Raw genomic sequence first — 21,948 nt, 5'->3', positions numbered from 1 at the left:
ACCAAAAGTAGTTACTCCATCTTTATGGGCATCAACTGAAAGTAGTGGCAAAATATATCTTTTAATTTTCCTTTTGAATGAATGAAGGGAGTGAGATTGGTGGGCGGAGTAGCTGGATTTCGTTTCGTGGGTGACTCTGCTGACAGTTAGTTGGATCTAACTTTCAAAGGAGAGGAGTGAGAATGACGTATCGAAAATTGAAAACAGGTATGGGCTGATTGTGCCAAGCGATAAGGAAGGAAATTTCTTAGGACCCAACACACTCTGTTTTGGATTGCAAAACAACAACAAACAAATTCCCAAAAGTTTTGAGTTGAAAGCCTAGCAAATCTTTCTTGTCGTGGAGAGGCACAAACAATATTAATACATGAATGGCTTTAAGACATCTCTAGAGTGAGGATTCCAGAGAGAGATTTATTCAGCATTCAGAAGCCTAAAAAGAATCCAAAGGTTCTTCTGTCTCGTCAGATGCCTGATGATCGCGCTACGAAAATCAATCTTAACTCACAGCAATCTGTAATCCAGAGGACGATGTTTTATCCTAAAAAAAAATAATAATCAAGATGACAAAAGGGTGTTTAATGCTTTTGTGCTCGTAGAGCTTTATGATTGTTACCGTCTTCTCTTGCTTGCGGCGGCCATTCGTTTTTTTCTTTTTATAATTTTCTTCAGTTCTTTGCCCATAAAGATCAGTGGCACGGAGTTCAAGTTGATCGCAATGTTTCAGAAAAAACCTTACCTCTGATCTAAGCAAAGACGTCCAGCGCGGCAATGATTCATTCGCTGAAATAGGCGGCTCTCACTTAACTTCCCCCACTCCCCAGTATTGGGGTTCTGTAACTACTCGCAACTGCCGGGCTTCTGCTTCGCCTTGTATTTCTAATGTCCAACGACAACCCACGAGGTCACATGGTGTCGCAGTGCTGTGCCCCTGTTTCTAGGAGTTGGTCCCCCCCCCCCTCTCTCTCAATACCCATGAATCATTCCAGGTATTTAACAAATTCATCTTATTTTGTCTTGCGAGTACATCTGTAATTTCTTTTTCTGGTTGGTAAATTCGTTCTCTATATAAGCTCGACCCCACCTTACATTCTTCATCAAACACCCGCTCCTTTGTTCTCTTCTCCTGTTCTCCAAGAAAAATAGCCTTCCACCATGGCAACCATGTCCGTAGCCATCTGCACTCTTCTCTTCCTCTTCTTTGTTTCCTCTTCCGCCTCTGACATGTCCATCATCAGCTACAACAACGAAAACCACGAACAACCGACTAAGCGAACCGACGCCGAGGTGAAGGACATGTACATGTCGTGGCTGGCCAGGCATGGGAAAGCCTACAACGGGCTGGGAGAGAACGAGAAGAGGTTCGAGATTTTCAAGGATAATCTGAGGTTCATTGATGAGCACAACACCCAAAACCGCACCTACAAGGTTGGCTTGAATCGTTTTGCTGATTTGACGAGCGAGGAGTACCGTGCCTTGTACTTGGGCACCAGGACTGACCCCAAACGAAGGGTCATGAAGTCCAAGAACCCCAGCCAGAGGTACGCTTTTAGAGCCGATGAAAAGTTGCCGGCGTCCGTAGATTGGAGGGCGAAAGGTGCTGTTAATTCTGTCAAGGATCAAGGAAGTTGCGGTAAGCTAAAAATTTGATCTTTTTCTTTAATTTCTTATTTCCAATTAAGAGAATTAATATTAAAAGGAAAGCAAAGAAAAAGCTTGTCGAACTTGTCGAAGCATTGAATTGAGACTCTTTGGTGGCTGAAAGCGTACTGTTATATATGGACTTCACGTTGGGAACTCTGGGAATGTGAATGTCGAATGACGATCTAAAATTCGAGTATTTTAATGAAACTGTTCCATAAAAATTAATAAAAATGCTCTGTTTGTAAATGGTGAGCAGGAAGTTGCTGGGCGTTCTCTACCGTGGCAACGGTGGAAGGCATAAACCAAATCGTCACCGGCGAATTGATCTCTCTATCGGAACAAGAACTTGTGGATTGTGACAGAGAATACAACGCCGGGTGCAACGGAGGTCTCATGGATTACGCGTTCGAGTTCATTATCAACAATGGAGGCATGGACACCGAAGCAGACTATCCTTACCAAGGCGTTAACAGCAAATGCGACACGGCCAGGGTCAGTATCCAAGTCTCTCAATTTATTTTCAGTTTTTTTTTTTTTTTTTTTTTGGTGTTTTGTTGAAGTTTATGTTGTTATTTATATGTTGTGGGTTTATTGGTATTGGATTATTGCAGAAGCATTCAAAGGTAGTTAGCATTGATGGGTACGAGGATGTCCCGCCCTATGATGAGAATGCGTTGAAGAAGGCTGTGGCGCATCAGCCTGTGAGTGTTGCAATTGAAGCCAGTGGCAGGGCTCTACAGCTCTACGAGTCGGTAAGCTTACTTGCTGTGACTATATAAAGATGGATTTAGCATTAGGGGAAGGCTTGTATGTTTCTCAAAGGACAGCTTAGGTCAAATTTTGGTTCTTTTCATGAATTGGCTCGAGTGTAATTTCACTCATACTATGAGGTATTTATTACCTTCAAATCGTATTTCAGGGTGTATTTACAGGTGAATGTGGGTCAGAGCTAGACCATGCGGTGGTTGCAGTTGGATATGGCACAGAGAATGGGGCAGATTACTGGCTTGTGAGGAACTCCTGGGGAGCCAACTGGGGTGAGGATGGATACATCAAGATAGAGCGCAACGCGGTCGGCACATTTACTGGCAAGTGTGGAATTGCAATGGAGGCCTCCTATCCCATTAAGACTACTCCCCAAAACCCAAATAGCCCTTACAAGAGCGTTATCAAGATGGTCAGCAGTGCTTGAAAGCTAATGTTTCTGTTTCTTCCTCTGCTTGATAAACCCATTAAGCCCCTCATGGTTGAGTGTAGCATATGCTATTCATTGGGCGATGCTGTTTTTTTGTTTTGTTTTGTTTAAATTTGGTCATTGATCATCTTTGTACATAGCCTGTCGAACTGTACTTGCACCCTCAAGAATTGATGTTGTTGTAATTCAGTGTCATTTGCTTTTGCAATATTATTCTGAGTTCTCCAGGGGTTTAAATGAAGTTGCATCTGTTATCATCTGCCCATGTTGATGGTTTGCTTAGAGTAGGAGATGATATTCCACAGTGTATTTAGAACTTGGTTCTGGCCAAAACCCTCCGGCTTCCAGCCTCCTCCGGTCATAGCTTGTTCTGTAGTTGAAGGCTGAACAACAAAGCAAAGTGCAAACACGTTTGCAAAACTGATATTAATTTATATAATGAATAATATATACCCATCTATTACCTTGAGACCTACTTTCAAATTACTCCCTTGAGGACACTAAAGTGGATTCTTCATCTTATTCTTTAAATTACATCATTAAAATTCATTTTTTCTATTTTACATTCTGATTTTTATAATATCTCATTCATTAGCTTATCTATTTTTTATTCATATTATTTAAATATTATACTTTTTAATTTTTTTATTCATTTCAAATATATGGGCAATATCTCTCCATATACAATTTCAAATAATTATGTTCTATTTTAAATTAATCCAAAGTTATAAACTAAACCAAAATATAAATTAATTCAAAAAATAAAAATAAAAAGAAGAGATTAATTCAGCTTCAGATTTTGTCTTTGGTGCCCAACAAAGAAGAAAGCATGGAAATGATAGAGAGGGTTTGAAATGGAAATAAATAATTTTTGAAGAAATGGAGAAAATCAACATTAGGAGAGATAAACTAATTTAAAATGTTTACAACCATTAACATCTCCCTCCACATCTATTGGGTTTACGTAGTAGAATGTAAAATGAATGATGGAATATAATATCTATTAGATGGCACTTTTGAGAGAATTTCTTTATATTTTAAAGAAAATTGTATTATAGAGCATCTATTAAGAATTTTCAAGTTAAATAAAATATTATAAAAATATTATTTTTGAGTTTTACAGTTTACTACTCATCTTCTCACAAATCACACACTATATTTTTTTAGATTTTTTTTAAAAAAAATTTTGGTTTTATTATTCCTAAACTAATTAAATTTTTTTATTCATCATCCATGCATTACATATTTGATAAGAGAAAAAATAAAAAAAATTATACATAACACATTGTATATGGAGATGATGAATAGAAATTTTCTTGTTAGTTTGTTTTGAATAAAATCAGTAGGGCACTAGGAGAAGTAGATGTACACTCTTCCACTGGTTTTTTCAGGTGCTATTATTAATTGAGAAATACTTTTTGCAGTCGGCAGATGCAGTCGGCGTGCAGTCGGCTGTAAAAAAAAAATTAATACGGGACCTACATGAAAAAAAAAATTATTTTTATAATTTTTTATAATTCATGTAGGTCCCCTTGAATATAAAAAAATTTTTTTATAATTTTTTTTTATTCATTCCGTACAGCCGACTGCACGCCGACTGCATGTGACGACTGTATGTAGTAAAGCTGTAATTGATTAGAGTAACGCTAGTGTGTCGCTTGTAATAGAGTGACGGTTAGTACAAAAGTAGTGTTTTTTTATCTAATTTTTTTATTCATATTTTTTTTTTTATTTTTAAATATTTTTAAAAAATATATCAATATATTAAAAATTATTATTTTAACCATTAAATAAAAAAATTACTGAACTTTCAAATAAAGCAGTAACTATCGGGCCACTTTCCTTTCCTAAGCAACCCTTCCGCGATTGAAAAGGGAAGAGAGAATGAAGAGATTAGTTTATTGGGATTAAGATTGAGATCTTGTCGATTTAAAGTAAAATATATTATTAGAAAATAATTTTTTACATAATTTCGATAATAATAATATATAATAAAAAGAGATCTTGTCACTGCTACTTTTTTCTAGTATTCCGTCTGGGACTCTGTCCTACAACAATTGATAGATTATGTAATTTTATTTTATTTTTTAAAAAAATTGTTTCAAAATAAACAAAATTCTTAAAAATAAATGTATTTTCTTATCGATTTAATTTCTCAAATTATGCTAAATCATGAAACTTCTTTACAAAAAAAAGAAATTTTTTCATTTGTTTTGTTTTGCAAAATTGCAATGTGATATCTTTCTCAGTGGTCAACCATGTCCTGCCAGGATGCTTAATAATAATCATATTATCACATCATTTCTTGAATATTAGTTGCCATTCATAAGCTACTATTAAATTGCCTCAATTTTCTAATTAAATTGAGAAAAGATATTTGTGATTGTAAATTATATAACTGTTGCGTAATCGTTTTAAAAAAAGTGAATAAAATATGAAATTTACATGAAAAGATTAATTTTTTAATAGTAAACTCCACTCATTTTCAAAACGTTTACGTTATCTTTACGCACTTCATAGTTATATGTAGAATTATTCTATTAAATTTAAAAGAAAAAATATATTCATCATCAATTTTCTCATTATCTCATGATGTGATATTAAATAATAAGTTCACAATTGAAGCTATTGTAGTAGAATCCGAGTCAAATGATGCTGAGTTGTTAGATAACACGTTGATGGCACTAAGATATCTTGAGTTGGTAGATTAGCACCAAGATGGTAGGTAATCGTAATCTTCCTAATTGACGCAGTTTTGGATGTATTTCGATATTTTGGTCATAACTTTGACTGCAGGTATCAAAACAGCACATATGACCCCAATTTAGAAAGTTATTTTCAATGCGCACATCATGGCCACTCAGTTTTGCTTGGTGCATATCTTTTTCGAGGTCAAAATCCACTATTTTCTCTTCCGAATCACTATTTTTAATGATTTTTTTCCTTTTATGGTAACATTTTATTTATTGTTTAAGAAGTGATTCTGAACTTGATTTGGGTTAGATTTTTGAAAGATTAATTCTTTTATTACGTATTTAATTTTGGCATAATTGTTGAGAGTTTACTATTTTTGGTAAAATTCTGATAAAGACGATTTTTAGCTATACAACCAGACTTGTGGGCCGATTTTCGACATTTTTTGATTTGATAATTTTGAATTGAACATCAAAAATGTTTCTCTATGTTTTTGGGTGATTCTTTTGTATTTTTTACTGTGAATTATCTGTTGAAACTAACTTACAGAATAATCGTTATTTTGTTTGACGTCATAAGCATAACAAATAGTCTCCGATCATTTTATCTCACATTATGTAATGATGAGATGATGATGAGAAAATGAATGATAAGTAGCCTTACTCTTCAAAAAGTTAGACAACCATATATAACTCAATACTCACTTCGCTTGTCTATCTTTGGAACTTGATATTTTGTTCACTAATCCCCACATTATTTGTTGAATCATATTAGCAATGCTTTCACGCGAAACTAATCTTGTATTGGAGAGATTAATGGGTCTCTCTCGTTAAATTGACATAATCCATTTCCTTCGGATGCCCCTAAATATCATTAAGTGACTTTTCAGGCAGTTCACAATTACTTGCCTTTGATTTTTTAGTTTTTCCTTCCTTCTGAGCAATTGCCTTAGAATCCGGTCATAAAAGAGATACAATCAAACATTGGGGAATGGATGGATATAAAACTTTAAAAAAGGAGGAATAAACCACTACAGCTAAAAATTGTCTAGAAATTGCTGTTCCAAAACAAAGGGGTCCATGTGGGGGCAGGCCAATTAAAACTGGGCATCTCCTTTATTTCTTTAGGAATAATAAACATTTCAATCGTGCTTTTAGTTGCTAGAAAGGCACCTCTTAAGCAAAGCCAAGACAAGCCAAACCAAACCCAGAAATAGAGTAGGATTTTCACCAAAAAGATGGTGGCTGTGTTCACCAAGGAGCACTTGAGTTGGTACCTGATCACCCTCAAACTCAGAGAAGCTTTAGAATCTGGGGTACCAACAACGCCTGAGGGATTTCCAGGACAAACTAGGGAGCTGCTGCAGAAACAACAGCAGGAACCATCAGAATCTCTGCAAATCGTGGTAAGACCAAATGATGGTGAAAATTATGAAGAGGAAGACGACAATCCAAGAGATTCTGAATGGGTGATATCTATCAAGGAAAAGCTTGAGCAAGCGCGTCAAGACGATGTTGCAGGCTCATGGGCAAAGCTCTGCATTTACAGAATCCCTCACTACCTACGAGAAGGCGATGACAAAGCTTATGTTCCCCAGATCGTTTCCTTGGGGCCTTACCACCAAGGAAAGAGACGCTTACGCCAAATGGATCGCCACAAATGGCGTGCCCTTCACCATGTCCTCAAGCGTACGAACCATGACGTTAAAGTCTATCTTGATGCTGTAATAGAACTTGAAGAAAAAGCCCGCACCTGTTACGAAGGATCGATCTCTCTTAGCAGCAATGAATTCGTAGAAATGATGGTGCTAGATGGTTGCTTTGTGCTTGAGCTCTTCCGGGGTGCTGCTGAAGGATTCAAGCAACTGGGGTACCCTCGTAACGACCCCATCTTTGCAATGCGTGGCTCAATGCATTCAATTCAGAGAGATATGATAATGCTGGAGAATCAGCTTCCACTCTTTATTCTTGATCGCCTTCTCGGAATTCAGTTAGGCTACCCAGACCAGAAAGGACTTGTAGCCCAGCTAACCCTCCAGTTCTTCGACCCCTTGATGCCCACAGATGAACCAATGTCAAAAAGTGATAGGAACAAATTGGAGTCATCGCTTGGACATCCGACCACCTTTGACCCTTTATCAGATCAAGGTTGTGTTCATTGTCTTGATGTTTTCCGACGAAGTCTTTTGCGCACAGGGCCTCAACCGGAACCCAGGATTTGGATCAAGAGATGGTCTCATGGAAATCGCGTTGCAGATAAACGAAGGCAGCAATTGATACATTGTGTTGCAGAACTCAAGGAGGCTGGAATCAAGTTTACCAAAAGGAGAACAGATCGCTTCTGGGATATAAAATTCAAGAATGGAATTCTCCAAATCCCTCGGCTCTTGATCCACGATGGTACCAAGTCGCTTTTTCTCAACCTGATTGCCTTTGAGCAGTGTCATCTTGATTGCAGCAATGACATTACCTCATATATTGTTTTCATGGACAACTTGATCGACTCTCATCAGGATGTGAGTTACCTCCATTACTACGGAATAATCGAGCACTGGCTCGGCAGTGATGCCGAAGTTGCTGATCTCTTCAACCGCATCTGTCAAGAGGTGGTTTTTGACATCAATGACAGTTACCTTTCTAGTCTGTCCGAGAATGTAAATCGGTATTACAACCGTAAGTGGAATACTTGGTGTGCGAGTTTGAAGCATAATTATTTCAGCAATCCTTGGGCCATTCTCTCATTAGTTGCTGCTGTTGTCTTGCTGCTGCTTACTTTTGGACAGACTTTCTACGGAATATATGGCTATTACAAGCCAAGGTGAATCGGGTGAGTCCAAGCTTGGTCTTTGGTTTGAGTTTTTTCTTAAAAGAGTCCGGATAATGAATACCCAGATGTTTGAATGTGTTTGTCTCGGTTTGCAGAGATACTTACTGAGGTCTCAATATTGAAATTTGGTTGCCAAATAAATTTCAACCAAGCAGTCACCTATCTTCTACGTTTGTGGCAATTTTGAGGGGTGAATAATCAATGCATTAACCGAGCGAGCTAAAACACCAGAATACGTAATCAAAAGCATGTTTTAATAGAGGCTGGCTTCACGTAATCACGTTCATTTCTACGTAACTCAAACCTACCCCGATGATGTATTACCTGCTATTCACACACTTCCAACAATTTCACAGTTCGTGTTCCTTATAGGTGAACCTACAAAAAGCTGCTGGATTCTAAAGCCATCTATCTCATAAACTACGGAGAATTACTTGGCACATAATTAGCGAAGATTTTGAAGAAACAACGTTTTACGTGCAACAGTCAATCCCGGACAATTGATTGAGACTATGCTGAAATTCCAATATATAGTATAAAAAATTTATAAACGTGTGCGGTTCCGTTATTAATCCAACTCCAATATAGATTGAGCGCATTATAGCCATGACCAACAGGCTAACCCAGTTCAACTATATCCCGTGAAAAACTTGCATTTACTTGGTTAATAATAAAGGAATGACATCAGGCCGGAAACGAGAAATAAATCATGCAAGGACTTCTTACACTTGAGCATTACAAACACAATACAAAGAGTAATTCTCTTAGGCCCTTTTAGTCTCCAACACCACACAAAGGTGAGCTGGCTTATTTTATTTTATTTTTTTACAGTTAAACGATTCGTTTTGTCTACGCCCCACGTTTTCCACATTTTCCCCAAATCACTAATTCAAATTTCTCCTCCCCACTTCTCCCTCCATGATTCGCACCTCCACCCATGTTGCAGTACATCTGCCACAACCTTTCACTGCCGACAACTCCAATCGACCAAAGAAGCTTAGATTCAGCAGGTTGTTGTGTTGCTCTGGTATAAAAGTGCTCTTTTATACCCAACCTCTCACTCTATGGCAATCTCTCTCTCTCTAAAAAATTTCTAAAAAGAACATAGAAAACACCCACATTTCTCTGCAATCTGAGTTGAAGAAAGTTGATGCTTGAGTCGCATGAGCACAAATAGAGTTGAGTGAAAAAAATTAAATTAAAAAGTTGATGCTTTGTCGATCTGAGTCGCATGAGCACAAATACACACATGCAAATGCAATGCACAGGAGCAGTGCAGTGTAGAACTTGAGTGAAAAAAAGGATGATGGGTCAGGTAGCAACTACTAATTTTGAAAAGAGAGTTCCGACGACAATGTAGCTTTAAAAAAAAGAGAGAGAAAAGCTTTCCCTGAGGCAACTTCAATAGAGAGAAATCGACATTTTTTACTTGATATTGCTGAAATTTGTTGCTTTCTGATGTTGCAGTCTTGTGCAGTGTCTCCTAGATCCAAAATTTTTTGTTGTTATCATTTCCTCCATTGTTTTAAGTCTGAGAAATTGAGAATGTTACCGTGCAGAGGGAGGGGGGAGAAGATGGATTCAGCAGGGAGGCGGGAGGGCAAAGGAGGGAGGGGGTAGGGCAGAGAGGGAACTCGATTCTCAAGCATTAGACCGTTTTCAAATAAACCGGTTTGCCGCATCATTAGTGTGTGGTGTATACATCTAGCCCGGCCTAAGAGTAGAATTACTCCAATACAAAACTTCGATAAAGCCAATTAACTACAAATACAGCATACATCAACAATAAGGCAGAGAAGATGCCCTCCAATATAATCCTCACAATAGATCTTAAGAATACGATCCAATAGCTAAGAAAATTTATGTAAGCATACTGTTGAAAGTGCACTGCATAATAAGCAAAGGGAAGTTCCAAGTAAATGCGGGAAAAAAGTACAGTTTAATCTAAATTTGAATTAGCCCAATTGCGAAGCTAGACTCATTCCTCACAACGAAGGCTCTGTGAAACATATGCCGCTAGATTTTAAAAATCTCAGCAACGGGAATGTAGCAAGTGCCTTCTATACATGAGGATAATTATACTATGAGCAAAAGGGAAAAAGGATTTCATGAACTACTTCATCTCCCCAACAATAGATTTCCAGGAGGCATACAGAAGCTTGGAAAAAATCAAGGGAAAATGAATGATCATCCATGGCGCTGAATCTAGTTGTTAACACATTCTCCGAAAGTTTCCACTGTGTCACAACAAGGCAGAATAAATTGAGGAAGATGGTGTGTGCAGTGTAAAAGAAGCAAATACAATTCAATCTACCTGAATCAATCAATCTGTAGATAGGCTTGAGCTTTCAGTTGAAGATGTTCTCTTTTGATCATACCGCTATGAAAAGTAAAATAAAATGAACATATTGTTAAAACCAACAACACAATTCCAATTAACACACAAGCCTACAAACCATGTTGGTCTAAACTCCAAGTAAGATGGGTCCTTAGATACCTGCTTTCCAAGTGAGAATGGAACATATTTGTATTTAATCATGTGTGTTATTTGTCGCCTCATGGTGAGAATGAAGAGTGACAGCCAGTAGAAAAGCAGTATTGGCCAGAACACAGGTACATCAAATGCGCTGAAAAATGTCATCACAAAAGCAATGCAAAATGCCTTTGTGATAGAGTACCTTCCAAGGAGGAAAACAAGGGAACTTCAGTACACAGAACAATCAAGAATAGTGGCCCGTTTAAGTGATTTACCAATACAAAACGAAAATGACAGCATCATAGACAAATACTTCCATGATCATAAAAATATATTTTAGTCTAAGAGCATAAGTTGGAGCATTGGTCCTAAGAATGCTTACCTAAAAAGCACCCTGACAAATAAAAGAGGCAGAATAACATTGGAATTATTGCCCATTGTGTAACCATCCGACTAAAAACAAGCTAGTGTACTATAATACTATAAGTTCATTAATGTTAGAATATAAATAAAAAAGATTAAATACATTTCTTCTCATCGGCTTCAATTTTTTCCACAAATGTTGATTTAACATTTTATTAATACATGTTGTCTATGGTGGAGTATTTGGAGGGAGAGGAATGCAAGAAGCTTTGAAGATCAAGAGTGGTCAATGGAAGCGCTTAGAAGTTTATTTTTCAATCCATTGGTTGATTGTAATTGATTGATTTTAATGGAATATCTTTTCATGACTTCCTTGTATTGCTAAACTCGAATATATAGGTGACGCTCTCGTATATGTTCCATATACTCATGCATTTTGTCTACTTTAAACTCAATAAAATTTTGTTTATCGATCAAAAAAATTAAAGCAGAAATTCTAAATTTGAAACCTAACTCCACACTTCACCATTTCAAGTGAATAATCTACAGGTTAGACCGATTTATTAATGAGAGTCTGACTAACCCCAAGGGGTTGGGCCAAGTGGTAAAAGCCTTTGTCTTGGGATATCACTCCCTTCAAGGTCCAAAGTTGAACACCTCATGGGTGCAAACAATCATTTTGGGCCACAACTCCTAGTGAAAAGCCAACGATTTAACCAATTCCGTATAGGTACTTTTGAGGGTGCGGTGCACAGGACCAGAGTTTACTCTGTAGGAGTGGGTCCGAATGGCTCTGCCTTGGAGAGGTTCCCGATATTAACAAAAAATAAAAAAAAATAAAAAAATTGTGATAGTCTGACTCCCATGGGAAGAAGAAAATTTAATAATTTAATTTATGGTCTAACATATTAGGAAGATTAAACACTCGATATGCAACTTTTTATGCTTTGATAACCCATATGTAGTTCTTGTAGATCAATCAGCACAAACGGAAATAGAACAAATCAGATTCCTAACCAAACATCCTTGTTTTGCATGAATAATCTGTTGCTAATCAAGTTCGTTTTTATGCTATGCACGCTAACCTCTCACTTTGAACCACTTGCTAACCATAACCATCGACAAGTGCACACATATATTGGAAAAATATAGTTGCAAACACAATTGTGTACTAATCTGTGCACTAATATGATGTGATTGGTCAAAAAATAGATTTTATTAAAAACAGTGTTGATTTAAATTTTAAGTATGAATAAATCAGTACTGTTACACAGATTAGTGTGCGACTCTGCTTATATGTAGCAAAACTCATAAATATAATGCATACACTGATTATCAACGTCTTCTCCACACGCATCTAGCAATCAATAAAATCAAATTGAAAGAACCAATTTCTATTTCTTTTCTTTTCTTTTCTTTTTAAAAAAAAAAAATCCAATATTGCTTGCAATCCCCTTTGCAGATATCATACCCACAAAGAATCCGAATCTAACTAATCCCTGGTAGTTTCAGGGAATGATTGGATATCCCAACTAACCTACTTTCGCAATATAAACTTTGCACGGTACCTACAATTACCAATCAAGAAGCAAACTCCAATCCCCGCACATAGATATATATAGCTACCAATATTATGAACCACGGTTAAAAGCCCTGGAAACGATCAAAACATACAAGTCAAAGCAAAATGATAGGGGGAGAAATGAAAACGGCGACGCACCAGAACTTAAATTCTGGGAGCCGACGAACGAAGGGGCGGAATTCATCGGAGCCACGTGTCGGTAGCGAGGGCCCCTCGGAGAGGTTCTGGATCTCGGGGTCCACCTGGGGAGACAGAAACCCTATGAGGAGGTTAAGAATGTAGATTCCGAGGCCGTACGAAACGATGTAGAACCCTTGGATGAGGTAAACGCGGAGGACGTAGACCGAGGCGACAAAGAGAAAGGCGATCCAGCGGTTGAGCATGTGCGGAGTCGACTTGTCGAGCAGATGCTGGTACCGCTGCGACACTCTGAAACTCCACCGGGAGATAGCCGTGGCCGGAGTGACATCATCGCCGCCGGCCGGTGCCCCCTCCATTTGATTGGACTTAATTACTGCGATCGATTTCGTTGCGGTTGGATGCGATTTTTATTTTTGTTTTTTCAATACATATTTTCTTTAATTTATTGTTGCCCCTTTTATAAGTTGTGGCATTGTAAGACTTTCGGACACTTGCTGCAACACTCAAGCTCCGTACGTGCCAGCTTGGGCCGGATCGGATTATCCGGGTGGATCATTTTACAAGTAACTACCTCAAAGATGAAAGACCTTTGGTGTTTGACTTTTATTAAGCAAGTAAATAAGTTGAAATTATTTCTTAAAAAAACCCTAATCAAAACACCATTTATTTCTTATAAGTTAGTGCGTTTAGGACACCACTATGTAATTTTAAAAAATCAGAATATAAATAATTTTTTAGCATAGTTAATGTATAAAATTTCAACATCAGCAATATGCTGAGTATGTAAAAGATAAGACTTTTAAATAGATTTTTTCTATATATATATATGTGAAATAATTTATACAATTTTAAAATATATAATATCCGTATTTTTGTATTGTGAATTCTACCTTTTTTTAACTAGAATATAATAGATTTATAGATCTTAAAACTATATTTATCTTTAGAAAATACTGGTAAATACCAATGTAAAAAAGATATAACAATTATTTTTAGGGATACTAATGGAGATTTTTCTTCCTCAAGATATAATTTCTTATATGAGAAAATGCTATGAATTACAAGAACATATGAATTTCATAGTGTTCTAAGATGTAATTCTTTTTCAAAATAATAATCTTTTGAATATTTCGTTTAAAATGGTTATAATTTTGTTTATATATTCAAACTTTATTTGTGAATTTTATTAATGTGATTGATTGCTTTCTTTTTTAATATAAAATAGTTAATTTATCTAATCACATCAATAAAATACGTAAAGAGTATATAAAAGTGCTTGTATGTAACAAAACTTTTATATTAAAAATAAAATATAAAATTAAAGATAGAATAAGTAAAGTGTATACAAAATTATCATATAATAATTTTTTTCTTTTCAAAACTACAAAGGTTGATATATCCCAATGAAATAATAGTTACATTTTTCCTTTTTTTTTTTTTTAATTTTTTTTTTTTTTTTTTTTATAGACCAATTTTTCGAATGTTTAAATGGCTTATAAATGGTCAAAACCATTTAACGCGGCGACTCACTGTTATTAACCACGGGCCACGGCTACCGCCTGCAATTGTTGCTTATTCTCTTTTCTGTCTCTACCAAAGCTTCACACTCTCAGAAATCGCCGCTGTACCTCTTCAACCCACTCCCAGATCCTCCGTCAACCCGAGCACGACTGCATTTCGTCTGGTAAATGATCTCAAACCCCTTTGCTCAGTATGGTCGTTTACGTTTACGAACGCGTTTCACTATCCGCATATACTCGTAGATTCGTAATGCAATTGAGTGGATTTTCTTATCACATTGTGGATTTTCTTACGAAATTTTGAATCTTTTTTTTTCCCCTGCCAGATCTCATTGTTTCGTTTTGTAAATCTATTTATTTGGCCAAATGAGATTGAAACGATAAGCTTCAATTGAATTTGTGGGTTTTGGTTCGAGGATTTGAAAAGATGACATATTTGTACACTTAATTGGTCAATTCGCCGATTAAATTTTAAATGTGAGGTACAATTAATTTTTTTCTCAAACGGGAAACAGTCCACAGAATATATGGTCCTTTTCATTAAATTGCTTACTCATTATTCCTGCCATTGTGTTTGGTATAAAGTATTAACGATTGATTCCTTAAGTAGTTTGATGCTTAGAAGTTCATTGTGCTATTTATTTATTTTTGGCAAGTAAATATTATGTAATATAAATGGTTCATTTTTTCATCGCTAAATAAGGAAATTAATGGTGAGAATAATAGGCATGGCCCAAGTACATGGGAATAATATAAATGTTACATGATAGGTATGTATCTACATAGCGCCCATTTCTTGAGAAAAACTGCTAAAATCCCTTTTCTTGCCAACTTTTGTTTGTCGCATACTTTTGCTTTAGCACATGCATAATTTAAAGGAATCTTCATTTATTTCAAAAGCTTACGCTATGTAAAAAGGTGAACATCATCTGATGATGTTATATCACTACGCTGTACACTGTACAGCTATTATTCACCCGATACTGTTGATTGGATTTATCTTTTTTAATCATTTTGGTTAATTTAGAATTTTGTTGCCGTATCCTTATTTCAAAATTTCGAGGTTGAGTGTAGGATGTTGGTAACTCAGTTTTATGAGAATAACTATTTTGAATTAGATTGCTACATGCTTGCCCATGCAAAACTTTCGCAGAAGCTGTTGAGGATAACCGCATGGCAGCTTGGCTCATTTACAAATTACAACCATAGTTGAGCATGCCTTGTGCACAATGATATATTTGAAATCTGTTGAGCATGCCTTGTGCACAATGATATATTTGAAATCTATAATTTTATCTTTCATGTAAATTGCTACTAGCTGGTTAATCTTTTCTTTTCCTCTCAAGTTTTATCGACTAATGAATCCCAATTTGTTTATATTAAGTTTACAAGCTCCATGGTTGAGCCTCTATTTAGCATGGATTGATTTAATTATGGCCTTCGTTTTCAGAATGGATCCGGAATCTGCTGACTCATCATCTCAACCTCTGGGTACAGCCTCTGATGTTGAACATTCTGCTGCTCCTGTCTCTCTGCAAGATAGTAATGCAAATCAAACACCATCTATTTCATCTTCTTCTGGGATATCATCTTGGACTAGAAGTCTGAAATTTCCGCATTCCTTCGGGGCAGCACAAGAGGACTCTCAAAATGGAAATGCTGGGACATCAACATTTGCCCGTTTCACTAGTGGGTTAGGATTCCGGATCAGTCCAGTGGCAAACATACCAGCAGAGAATAGTGAAGGAGTGACAGAAACTGCCCAATCTGGCGTTCTTGAATCATTCACAAAAGGGTTGGTTGACTCATCCCGGAGCGCAGTGAAGGCTATGCAAGTCAAAGCACGTCATATTGTCTCTCAAAACAAACGAAGATACATGGTAGCTCACCATTCTATTGCCTATGTTGATTTTCTTTTTCATTTATAGTGCTAAATGATAACTTGGTCGTGAATATCTTCTATTACTCAGGTAACTTTAATTCAATTGTCCTGTACTATCTTTGTAATACTCCTTTTTTTTTTCCACAAAATATGTCTGGACCAAAAATGTCACTGATTTAAAGAGATTCTATACCTGATTTACAGGAGGGAGGATTTGATTTGGACATGGCATATATCACCGAGAATATAATTGCTATGGGATTCCCTGCTGGTGATTTAAGCTCTGGGATTTTTGGATATTTTGAGGTAAAATACTTATGTGCTTTGTATTTGATGTTAAATTAGGCAAGTTCATCTATATTGTTGGGACAAAAAATTAACTGAAAAAAATATGGTGCAGGGATTCTATCGGAATCATATGGAAGAAGTGATCAAGTTTTTTGAAACTCACCACAAGGTAAAACATGGTTTAGTTTTTGAGGTTGGAAATTTCCGACCATGTGCAATGGCTGGGTATCTAGTTATTGTTTCTAGGAAAAAAGTTAACTGTTGGTAACCATAAAATTTGAACTTCAAATATGATTTGCCTATTTCTGGTTTCCAAATTTGTGTTATCAAAATTCCTCCATTCACATGCAGGGAAAATATAAAGTCTACAATCTTTGTTCAGAGAGGTTGTATGATGCATCACTATTTGAGGGGAAGGTACAGCCTTAATCTATATTGCATTTTGGTATTACCATCATGTTCGTACAAAAATATTATCATTATGTTCAACGTCAATGTCAGAGCCTAAACAAAATACTAAGGTCAAATGCTCAATTTATATCATAAGAATTTGAAGTCCGCATTCTCGTGTCTATTGTGCAGATATCAGACCTTGACGTTTTTTCTTTGTTTTCAATATTAGTGGTTGATTATATACTCTTTGCAATGAATAGTTTTAAAGATGATATCCTGGTCCTCGTGCAACATGTGAACTACAAATTCTATTTAGTATATTGATTAAAGCTAGAAAAATATCGTAGACATTATAGTTCATTTGCTCCCACTATTAGTGTTCAGTACATTCAAGATTATAAATAAAAGGATTTCATCTAACTCTCAATTTCTTTCTTTGTATTAGTTATCAAAGTTGAAGGTATCTGTATAATGTAAGATAAGATTCATATTCAGAATACCTGAAATGAACGTGAAAGTAGAGTTAGTTTCCACTTGGTGGTTTGACTGTCTAAATACATTCTGAGCATACAAAGTACAAAGTACAAAAATGTGCTCATTATACTGCTTGACCACCAGTAATTTATGTTTATAGAAAACATTAAATGTCACAGGGATTTAAACACAAAAGAAGAAGTAGAAGAAGAAATATAAATGACACTTCTGTCTTCCTTTAGTTGTTGTTAACCAATTAAGAATGTGCTATAAATAGACAGATTTAGGTTATTGAGGCTGTATGTTGTCCATGAATTATTTGGGCATGTAAGCTTCTTCAATTTCTGATTTGTTTGGAGATTTTCCAGGTGGCGAGCTTCCCATTCGATGACCATAATTGTCCTCCTATCCACCTCATAAAATCATTTTGTCAAAGTGCATATTCATGGTTGAAGGAAGACATTCAGAATGTTGTAGTTGTTCACTGTAAAGCTGGTATGGCGAGGACTGGATTGATGATTTGTAGCCTTCTCTTGTTCCTTAAGGTTGGATCTTATGGTCGGCCACTTTAAATGTTTTCAGTTTTGTATCATGGAAACAGTTGTCCTGTATCTCATTGCTTCTTTTACTATTATTATTTTGTTTTGATATCTCTCTGCAGTTCTTCCCAACAGCTGAGGAGGCCATTGATTACTACAACCAGAAAAGATGCATTGATGGGAAGGGTCTGGTTCTACCAAGTCAGATTGTCAGTCCATTGTTTTAGAGAATGCTGTTATCTTTTCAAGGGTTGATCTTCTTTACATCTTTCTAATAATTTAGTTTTTTTCTGATTTTCCCAGAGGTATGTCAAATATTTTGAGCGTGTCTTAACATACTTCAATGGTGAAATTCAGCCTGCGCGTAGGTATCCTCCCGATTTTCTCTCATGATGCTTAATTTTTTTCTTTTTATCTTCAAAGGGTTACTGAAAATAAAAATTATGCAGGTGCATGCTAAGGGGATTTCGGCTACACAAGTGTCCTTATTGGGTTAGGCCCTCCATTACCATCTCCAATCACAGTGGTATGTTTCTGAGCTATGGCTCATTGTACTCTTCCTTGCAATATTAGTTATATCTAAAGATACTTACAAAAGAATGTATCATATATTAATATATGGTAGAGACTCTATGTTGTATGTGTATTGTCAAGTTTCATTTCTTGAACCGAGTAAAGTTATGATGTTTGGTTGTTTGCAGAGAACATGGACCTTTTATAATTGTCAACTCGTTTTAGGAGTTAAAAGTTCATGAAAATAGGGATAGGTCTTTAGAAGTGCCTTCAATTTAGTGAATCTTATTTCCGTTGTTTTCATCTCACTTTCCATCTTTTATCTGTTGCCATTCTCGGAGAAAGGGACCTTTTTGCATATTCATTGTTTTCATCTCACTTGCATTATTTTTTTCTTTTTGACATGGTACTTTTCCATAATCCACAGGAATTCTGTTCTCATCAAGAAAGCATCCAAAAACGAAGGATCTAATGGTGAATGTTTATTTAATCTGGTCTCCCTCTAATGGATTTTTTTTTTTTTTTGTTAGTTCAATCTTTTAGGATCACATGCTTAATTAATCAATCAAATTTCTAATATGAGCCCACCAATTCATTTTTGCAGCCAGAAGATTTCTGGATCAGTGCATCAAAGAAAGGGATTGTCGTCTTCGCTCTACCAGGAGAGCCTGGTCTGACAGAGTTGGTGGGGGACTTCAAAATTCATTTTCATGACCACCAAGGAAATTTCTATTGGTCTGTATACTACTGCCTTCCTTTCACAATCGTTGTTACTAGTTTGGTATGAATGTAAACTCGATTTCATCTGCCCCCTCCCTGCCCCTGTGGGTTGTGTTTTCGTTCTGGCCAAACAATTAAAGTTTCCCTAACCTTAGGAATCTCTCTCCTTGACAGTTTGAAACGTAGGGCTCCCTGTGCCAGCATGCCCTCTGTGCAATTAAAAGGTGTATCCTTACAGGATGAGACCTGTGATCTGACCTTCGATCATTTGGTTCGAAGATCATCAGCAAAAACCAAAAAATAGAAGAAATTCCTTACTTTTTTCGTTGTTGATTTTAAGAACATCATTTTTTAAATAAAACGTTTAAAATCCAAATGTTTAGTTTTTTCTTTCTTTTTTTGTGTTCTGGTAAGATGTGGAAATAGCATGAACTCTTTTTGTATAGGGATACCTATAAAAAATGTGTTTCATTTACTTGATTTTTGGGGATTTTTGTTTCAGTTGGTTAAATACAACAATGACGGAAAACAGAAAAATGCTGAACACCTCTGATCTTGATGGTTTCGATAAGGTAAATGACATTCTTTTCTGATATTGCTTTTACTTTATTCTGTAAGTAAATAAGGTACACTTTTCTCTCTTATCCCATATCTGTTCTTTCACTTTCCCATTCTTAGCAGTCTATTAATGAGCCGTTGGCTATGCTTTCCAGAGAAAATTGCCGTCTCCGGGGTTCCAGGTTGAAGTTGTGATGATAGACTACAATGGTTCTTCACTGAGTAGGTCGAAAGCGGATTCTGTCAGCAAGCAATCTGATGGTTGCTCAGACTATCCTCCTGCTTCAAATGTTGGGATTATAGCTAATTCCAACAGAAGTAAGGTCTCTGGCAGTGACGACAACGATGATGTGTTCTCAGATAGCGAGGGAGAGGAGAATGGTACTTCAAAGAGCAGACAAAATCATGCCACTTCTGGAGCTAGATCTGCTGCAACTGGTCATGTAACCAATGCCAATGCAGAGGAAATCGGTAATATGGCACGTAGAACCGATCAGCTCTCCCTCAGGAGCAGCGAGGAACCCACACAAAGTACTGCTTCCACGGCAACAGATAGTGATGGAACAGGGAAACCTGGCTCCGGCCTTAAGACCCCTAACATGGACTCAGCAGGGGCAAGTGATATCAAAGCTATTGCTGCTGATGCTTCAGTATTCAGTTTTGGGGATGAAGAAGATTTTGAAAGTGATTGAAGCAGTATTGAGCTTCGCTGCTGGCTGTAACTTTGTCAAAAGCACTTGTACATGAACAATTTTTTCAAGTAACAACGTGGAGTTGATGAATGTCAGGGGGCAAGGAATATTCATCGAATTCCATACGTTCTCTTTTCAATTTTAATTCCCAATGCCTTGTAATATGACTTCGCTACATTTCCAGGAATAAACATCTACTTTCACCACTAATAGAAAGGAGTTCTATTATATTGTCATTTTTGCGTAATCGTTTTTCATTTTATTTAAATGATTAACCAAATCAGTTATTTTATATTAAAAAAAGTGATGCAACTAATCAAAAAATAGACAAAATGACTAGAACTCGAATTTTTGAAAGAAAAGTATAATTGCAAGCATAATTGTACACTACTCTGTGCACTAATGTGATGTGATTGGTTAAAAAGTAGATTTTATTGAAAGAGTTTTGCTACATACAAGTACAGTCGCACACTAATCTGTGTACCAATACTGATTTATTCATACTTAAAATTTAAATTAATACTGTTTTCAATAAAATCTACTTTTTGACCAATCACATCACATTGGTGCACAGATTAGTGCATAATTGTGCTTACAACTATATTTTTCCTTATTGAAAACAGTGTTAATTTAAATTTTAAATATGAATAAATTAGTGTTGGTACACGATTAGTGCGCGACTGTGCTTGTATGTAGCAAAACTCATTTTTGAATAGAAAATCTAATTCTTAAAATACAAAACCCAACAAAAATAGGAAAAATATAGTTGCAAACATAATTGTGTACTAATTTGTACACTAATATGATGTGATTGGTCAAAAAGTATATTTTATTAAAAATAGTGTTAATTTAAATTTTAAATATAAATTAATCAATATTAATATATAGATTAGTGCGTAACTGTATTTGTATATAGCAAAACCCACAAAAATAGGATGGCAGGCATAATGGTAAGTTGAAAGAATCGTGTTAAAAAGAAAAAGTACGTACCTTTTCTTTGCCACCAGACAGTTTTCTGTGCTTGATGTGACTCTTTCATGTGGATTCGGATGCTTAGCAAGATAAGAATGTTGCGCCTCCGGCCGCCCAGAAATCACACCCACAATAGATAGAGACAATATTTAAGTGGTTCGGCAACTGCCTACGTCCACTGAAGCGGAAATTCGATTTTTCACTATGTTTGTACAATTTTACAAACACTCACACCATCTCTCTATCTCTCTCAAATGGCCTCCGTTCTGGGTTTCCCCAGAACCCATTTTCGCCCTCTGCCCTCTGCCTGATCTCTCACCTCAGTGAGGATCATTTTCTCTTCACAATTCATCTCCTTTTATAGGAGAAATTATGGGGGACAAATTGCCACCATTCTTGACCAAGATGGCCTTCAATTCGGTGCAGCATTTGTTGATCAATCTTTGCTGCAGAATTCGGTGGATGGGTAGATGGTT

The 21,948-nt window shown here is 36.3% G+C and overlaps 4 protein-coding genes across 5 annotated transcripts; 3 read left to right on the top strand and 1 right to left on the bottom strand.

The window, feature by feature from the left end:
• The first annotated feature begins 400 nt into the window (after positions 1-400).
• Positions 401-3,102, top strand: LOC122305158 (cysteine proteinase COT44-like). The gene is made up of 4 exons (XM_043117505.1): positions 401-1,633; positions 1,901-2,136; positions 2,256-2,396; positions 2,564-3,102. Exons 1-4 carry the CDS (start codon positions 1,156-1,158, stop codon positions 2,834-2,836), a joined length of 1,128 nt encoding a protein of 375 aa, XP_042973439.1. The 5' UTR covers positions 401-1,155; the 3' UTR covers positions 2,837-3,102.
• Positions 3,103-6,590: 3,488 nt separating this feature from the next.
• Positions 6,591-8,521, top strand: LOC122305137 (UPF0481 protein At3g47200). The gene has a single exon (XM_043117472.1). It carries the CDS (start codon positions 6,771-6,773, stop codon positions 8,352-8,354), a length of 1,584 nt encoding a protein of 527 aa, XP_042973406.1. The 5' UTR covers positions 6,591-6,770; the 3' UTR covers positions 8,355-8,521.
• A 1,650-nt stretch (positions 8,522-10,171) lies between these two features.
• Positions 10,172-13,366, bottom strand: LOC122305147 (protein RER1A-like). 2 transcript variants are annotated; one of them, XM_043117483.1, is made up of 4 exons: positions 12,919-13,365; positions 10,857-11,037; positions 10,674-10,739; positions 10,172-10,596 (listed from the first exon to the last, which is right to left on the bottom strand). In XM_043117483.1, the coding sequence occupies exons 1-3, from the start codon at positions 13,275-13,277 to the stop codon at positions 10,683-10,685; spliced, it is 597 nt and encodes a 198-aa protein (XP_042973417.1). In that variant the 5' UTR covers positions 13,278-13,365; the 3' UTR covers positions 10,172-10,596; positions 10,674-10,682. The 2 variants fall into 2 exon arrangements, with proteins under 2 accessions (XP_042973417.1, XP_042973426.1); XM_043117492.1 differs by having other exon boundaries at positions 10,172-10,739; positions 12,919-13,366.
• Positions 13,367-14,439: 1,073 nt separating this feature from the next.
• Positions 14,440-20,736, top strand: LOC122305126 (phosphatidylinositol 3,4,5-trisphosphate 3-phosphatase and protein-tyrosine-phosphatase PTEN2A-like). The gene is made up of 13 exons (XM_043117460.1): positions 14,440-14,605; positions 15,892-16,321; positions 16,528-16,629; positions 16,724-16,780; positions 16,963-17,028; positions 17,847-18,023; positions 18,140-18,226; positions 18,321-18,385; positions 18,467-18,543; positions 18,958-19,004; positions 19,135-19,265; positions 19,753-19,822; positions 19,964-20,736. Exons 2-13 carry the CDS (start codon positions 15,893-15,895, stop codon positions 20,498-20,500), a joined length of 1,845 nt encoding a protein of 614 aa, XP_042973394.1. The 5' UTR covers positions 14,440-14,605; position 15,892; the 3' UTR covers positions 20,501-20,736.
• Positions 20,737-21,948: the final 1,212 nt, after the last annotated feature.

This window comes from Carya illinoinensis, chromosome 1 (assembly GCF_018687715.1).
Source record: "Carya illinoinensis cultivar Pawnee chromosome 1, C.illinoinensisPawnee_v1, whole genome shotgun sequence".
Taxonomy (NCBI): Eukaryota; Viridiplantae; Streptophyta; class Magnoliopsida; order Fagales; family Juglandaceae; genus Carya; species Carya illinoinensis.
This window is presented reverse-complemented; position numbering and strand designations above follow the sequence as displayed.

What these genes read in the sequence shown, in the direction of transcription:
- LOC122305158 (XM_043117505.1), top strand. Translation starts at nt 1,156, where the DNA reads ATGGCAACCATGTCCGTAGCCATCTGCACTCTTCTCTTCCTCTTCTTT. An exon ending in CAAGGATCAAGGAAGTTGCG is followed by an intron (nt 1,634 to 1,900) that starts GTAAGCTAAAAA and finishes AATGGTGAGCAG; the next exon opens with GAAGTTGCTGGGCGTTCTCT. An exon ending in GCAAATGCGACACGGCCAGG is followed by an intron (nt 2,137 to 2,255) that starts GTCAGTATCCAA and finishes GGATTATTGCAG; the next exon opens with AAGCATTCAAAGGTAGTTAG.
- LOC122305137 (XM_043117472.1), top strand. Translation starts at nt 6,771, where the DNA reads ATGGTGGCTGTGTTCACCAAGGAGCACTTGAGTTGGTACCTGATCACC.
- LOC122305147 (XM_043117492.1), bottom strand. Translation starts at nt 13,277, where the DNA reads ATGGAGGGGGCACCGGCCGGCGGCGATGATGTCACTCCGGCCACGGCT. An exon ending in CTCCCAGAATTTAAGTTCTG is followed by an intron (nt 11,038 to 12,918) that starts GTGCGTCGCCGT and finishes CCTCCTTGGAAG; the next exon opens with GTACTCTATCACAAAGGCAT. An exon ending in CATTCTCACTTGGAAAGCAG is followed by an intron (nt 10,740 to 10,856) that starts GTATCTAAGGAC and finishes TACTTTTCATAG; the next exon opens with CGGTATGATCAAAAGAGAAC.
- LOC122305126 (XM_043117460.1), top strand. Translation starts at nt 15,893, where the DNA reads ATGGATCCGGAATCTGCTGACTCATCATCTCAACCTCTGGGTACAGCC. An exon ending in CATCACTATTTGAGGGGAAG is followed by an intron (nt 17,029 to 17,846) that starts GTACAGCCTTAA and finishes GAGATTTTCCAG; the next exon opens with GTGGCGAGCTTCCCATTCGA. An exon ending in GCCTTCTCTTGTTCCTTAAG is followed by an intron (nt 18,024 to 18,139) that starts GTTGGATCTTAT and finishes ATCTCTCTGCAG; the next exon opens with TTCTTCCCAACAGCTGAGGA.